At 36.5% G+C, this 3,481-nt stretch overlaps 1 protein-coding gene across 1 annotated transcript; it reads right to left on the reverse strand.

Annotated features, from left to right (window-relative positions):
• Positions 1 to 526: 526 nt before the first annotated feature.
• On the reverse strand, positions 527 to 3,481 carry LOC143581936 (uncharacterized). The gene is made up of 3 exons (XM_077064615.1): positions 3,407 to 3,481; positions 1,043 to 1,249; positions 527 to 958 (listed from the first exon to the last, which is right to left on the reverse strand). Exons 2-3 carry the CDS (start codon positions 1,226 to 1,228, stop codon positions 767 to 769), a joined length of 378 nt encoding a protein of 125 aa, XP_076920730.1. The 5' UTR covers positions 1,229 to 1,249; positions 3,407 to 3,481; the 3' UTR covers positions 527 to 766.

Below are 3,481 nucleotides of genomic sequence, written 5' to 3' on the forward strand. Positions count from 1 at the left end.
ACGTTCAACTGTGACTGTGATTCTTTGTAGTGTTTGGTATTTGTTAAAGTTACATAGCCCTTTTGACATCAATCCTTAAAGTACAACAACCGATTTCACGTATTGAATAAATAGATATCTTGCTTTAATTCTAGTAACGACCCGGGTCAACAAGTTAGATAATGAGTCAAAAGAGTTCGGGTTAATTTGGATTATTTCTAGTAACGAGCCGCTTCAATTATCGGTTTTGTAAAGTGTAATAATCCGGTCAACCACCTAACTGGCCAACAAATTTGGGTCTGCACCCAACAAAGATTGTTTGATGAGTTGCTCATTATAAGCGAATTTTAACAGACTTTTGCTATAGGTATAACCTGCAATGTATACAGAAACTGATAGGTACAACTCACAGGATTTAAAATATAATCACCTGCAGGCACAAGTGAACACTGGTTCGGTTAACCCCTATTGTGATATTTTAACAGTTTACAAAACGATTGCGCACACATGGCCAATGATTCTCATAATGCTTAAGTTTTAGGTCCACTAACACAAGATCTTTTATTGATTGTATGTCTCCTATATAAATAGCAGACACACTTACATGACTAATACTGAAAGCTTAATCACATGAAACAGAAACAAAATACAATAGTAAAAACTCTCTTTTAATCATCCAAGTCATCAAACTATGAAAAACACATAGAGAGTAACAAATTGTGTTTGGTACTCTTCCACAGGTCTAAAACAAGGTTTTTAAAGTAAGAATAACATAAAAGATTTGTGATCAAACCAAAATCTTAAGGCCTTCCTTCTTTGGTGCTGGCGTCATGTTCTTGTTTCCAGGGAAAGCAGCGCGTGAAACATTAACAAGAGCCTTGAAGCTATACGGTTCATGCATTGACAGCTCAGACAGAACCTTCCTGTTTAGTTGGATGTTTTCTTTCAGAAGCCCATGCATGAAGTTACCATAATTCACCTGAGAACATTTAAACACAATCAATCAACCATGACCCATATATATAATATACATGAATGTGATAGGATGAAAAACATAACATACACCGTGTACACGAGTGCCAGCGTTAATGCGTTCTATCCAAAGGGAACGCATGTCACGCTTCTTGGTACGTCTGTCTCTATAAGAATACTGAAGCGCCTTTTCTACCCTTTCTCTTGCTATCCTGATGCAGTTCTTTGCTCTTCCCCTGAAACCTTTCGCTAGCTTGAATACTTCCTTCTTGTTCATCTTTCTACACTGTTACTTTACCTATATTGTTATGACAAAAACAATTAAAGCATCAAGTTCTATTGAATCCAGATGAACAGCCATTATTAAGCATGTCTGTATCATTACGGGTGTAAACAAGACATCCCGCTCGCGAGCTACTCAAGATCAGCTCGCAAGAAAGCTCAAACCGAGCTGAGCTTAAACGAGCTCGAGCCTAAAAATAATCCTGTTTAAATGTTTAATACACTACCCCTGCCCGAGCCTGAGCCTAAAAATAAGCTTGTTTAATAAACAACTCCGAGTATGAGCCTAAAAATAAGCATGTTTAATAAACAACCCCGAGCATGAGCTCGAGCCTAAACATAAGTCTGTTTAACAAACGACCCCAAGCGTGAGCCTGAGCCTAAAAATAAGCGTCTTTAATAAACGACCCCGAGCCCAAGCTCAAACCTAAAAATAAGTGTGTTTAATAAACTACCCCGAGCCCGAGTCTAAAAATATGCGTATTTAGTAAACGACCCCGAGCTTGAGCCTAAAAATATACATGTTTAATTACGACCCCGAGCCTGAGCTCGAGCTTAAAAATACGCCTGTTCAATCAACAACCCCAAGCCCGAGCTCGAGCCTAAAAAGAAGTTATTTAATAAACGACCCCAAGCATGAGCTCGAGCTTAAAAATAGGCTTTATTAATAGACGAGCCCGAGCCTAAATATAAGCTTGTTTAATAAACAACCCCTAGGCCGAGCCTGAGCATCATAATAAACTTGCTTAATAAACAACCCCAAGCCCGTGCCCGGGCCTAAAAATAAGCCAACTTAATTAACAACCCCAAGCCTAAAATCAAGCATGTTTAGAAAACGAACCCGAGCCTAAAAAATAAACTGTTTAACTAACGACCCGGAGCCTGAGATCAAGACTAAAATTAAGCCTGTTTAATAAACGACCCCGCCACCTTGAACCCAAGCTCGGGCATAAAAATAAACCTGTTTAATAAACGACCCAAGCCCGAGCTTTACTTATCGAGCTCGAGCTGGCTCAGGAGCCTAACGGGCCTGTTATTAATATAACTTTTATTTAATACTTTTATTATGTATTATATTACGTTATACATAAAATTATTATTAAAAAATACATACAAAATTAACAACAAGCATTTAAAATTAACTAATCTTGAGCCTGATCCGAGCTCAAGCTTGAAAACTAATCACGGACCGAGCTCGAGCTTTGGAAATGGAGCTCAAAATGACCCAAGCTCGAGCTTTCTAAAGATAAAACAAGCCAAGCTCCAGCCTAGTCGAGCTTGGCCTCGTCTTGTTTACACCTATTATACACAATTCATGAATGCCACAATTTGAACCTAGAACATTCAAGATTTTGGGGATTCTAACAATTTTGCAGAAGTGTTAGCAATTAAGTGACAAAATCACTAACAAAACTTGAGAAAAGCATTTATCAAACAGTTGGAGTGCGGATAAATGAACTAGCAAAACTTAAACAACGCATTTCATCAAACAGTTGAATTGCTTGTATAATTTTTATTTAATGCTTTCAATATATATTTAGATTTTAGATCATGTCATACATACAACTATAATTAAAAAAATATAAACAAAATTAACTATAAACATATAAAAATTAACTAAACGAACTAACCCGAGCCGAGCTCGAGCTTGAAAACTAATCACGGGCCGGACCGAGCTCGAGCTTTCTAAAGGTAAAACGAAGCTTGGGCTCTTCTTGTTTACACCGTACGACACACAGGTTTATGAATGTCACAGTTTGAACCTAAAAAAAACAAAGATTTTGGGGATTCTAACAATTTTGCAGAAGTGTTGGACAATTAAGTGATTAAATCACTAACGAAACTTGAACAAGGCATTTTATCAAACAGTTGGAGTGCATATAAAAGAACAACGCATACAAAACATAATAATAATAATAATAATAATAATAATAATAATAATAATAATAATAATAATAATCCCTAAAAGATACCAAATTAGGGTTTCAAATGGACTAATCTTTATTCAGAGATTTAACATTCAAACTAATCCTAACAAGTGATTGAATGATAATTAAATGCGTAACAGACTGGAAATATATAAATATTAATAAATTAAGGGATCAATAATAAGAGAGTATAATAATACAGGCTTTAGTCGTAGCTAACGAGAGAGACGCAGTTACCTTTACGCCGTGAAGTGACACCGGAAGAAGAAAGATAGGGCTTCTTTTGCGGCTGAGGCACAGCTGGGTTTACTTATTATTAT

This window comes from Bidens hawaiensis, unplaced genomic scaffold (genome assembly GCF_021521415.1).
Source record: "Bidens hawaiensis isolate Kalapana, Puna unplaced genomic scaffold, B.hawaiensis_p1.1 tig00031258_1, whole genome shotgun sequence".
Lineage (NCBI taxonomy): Eukaryota > Viridiplantae > Streptophyta > Magnoliopsida > Asterales > Asteraceae > Bidens > Bidens hawaiensis.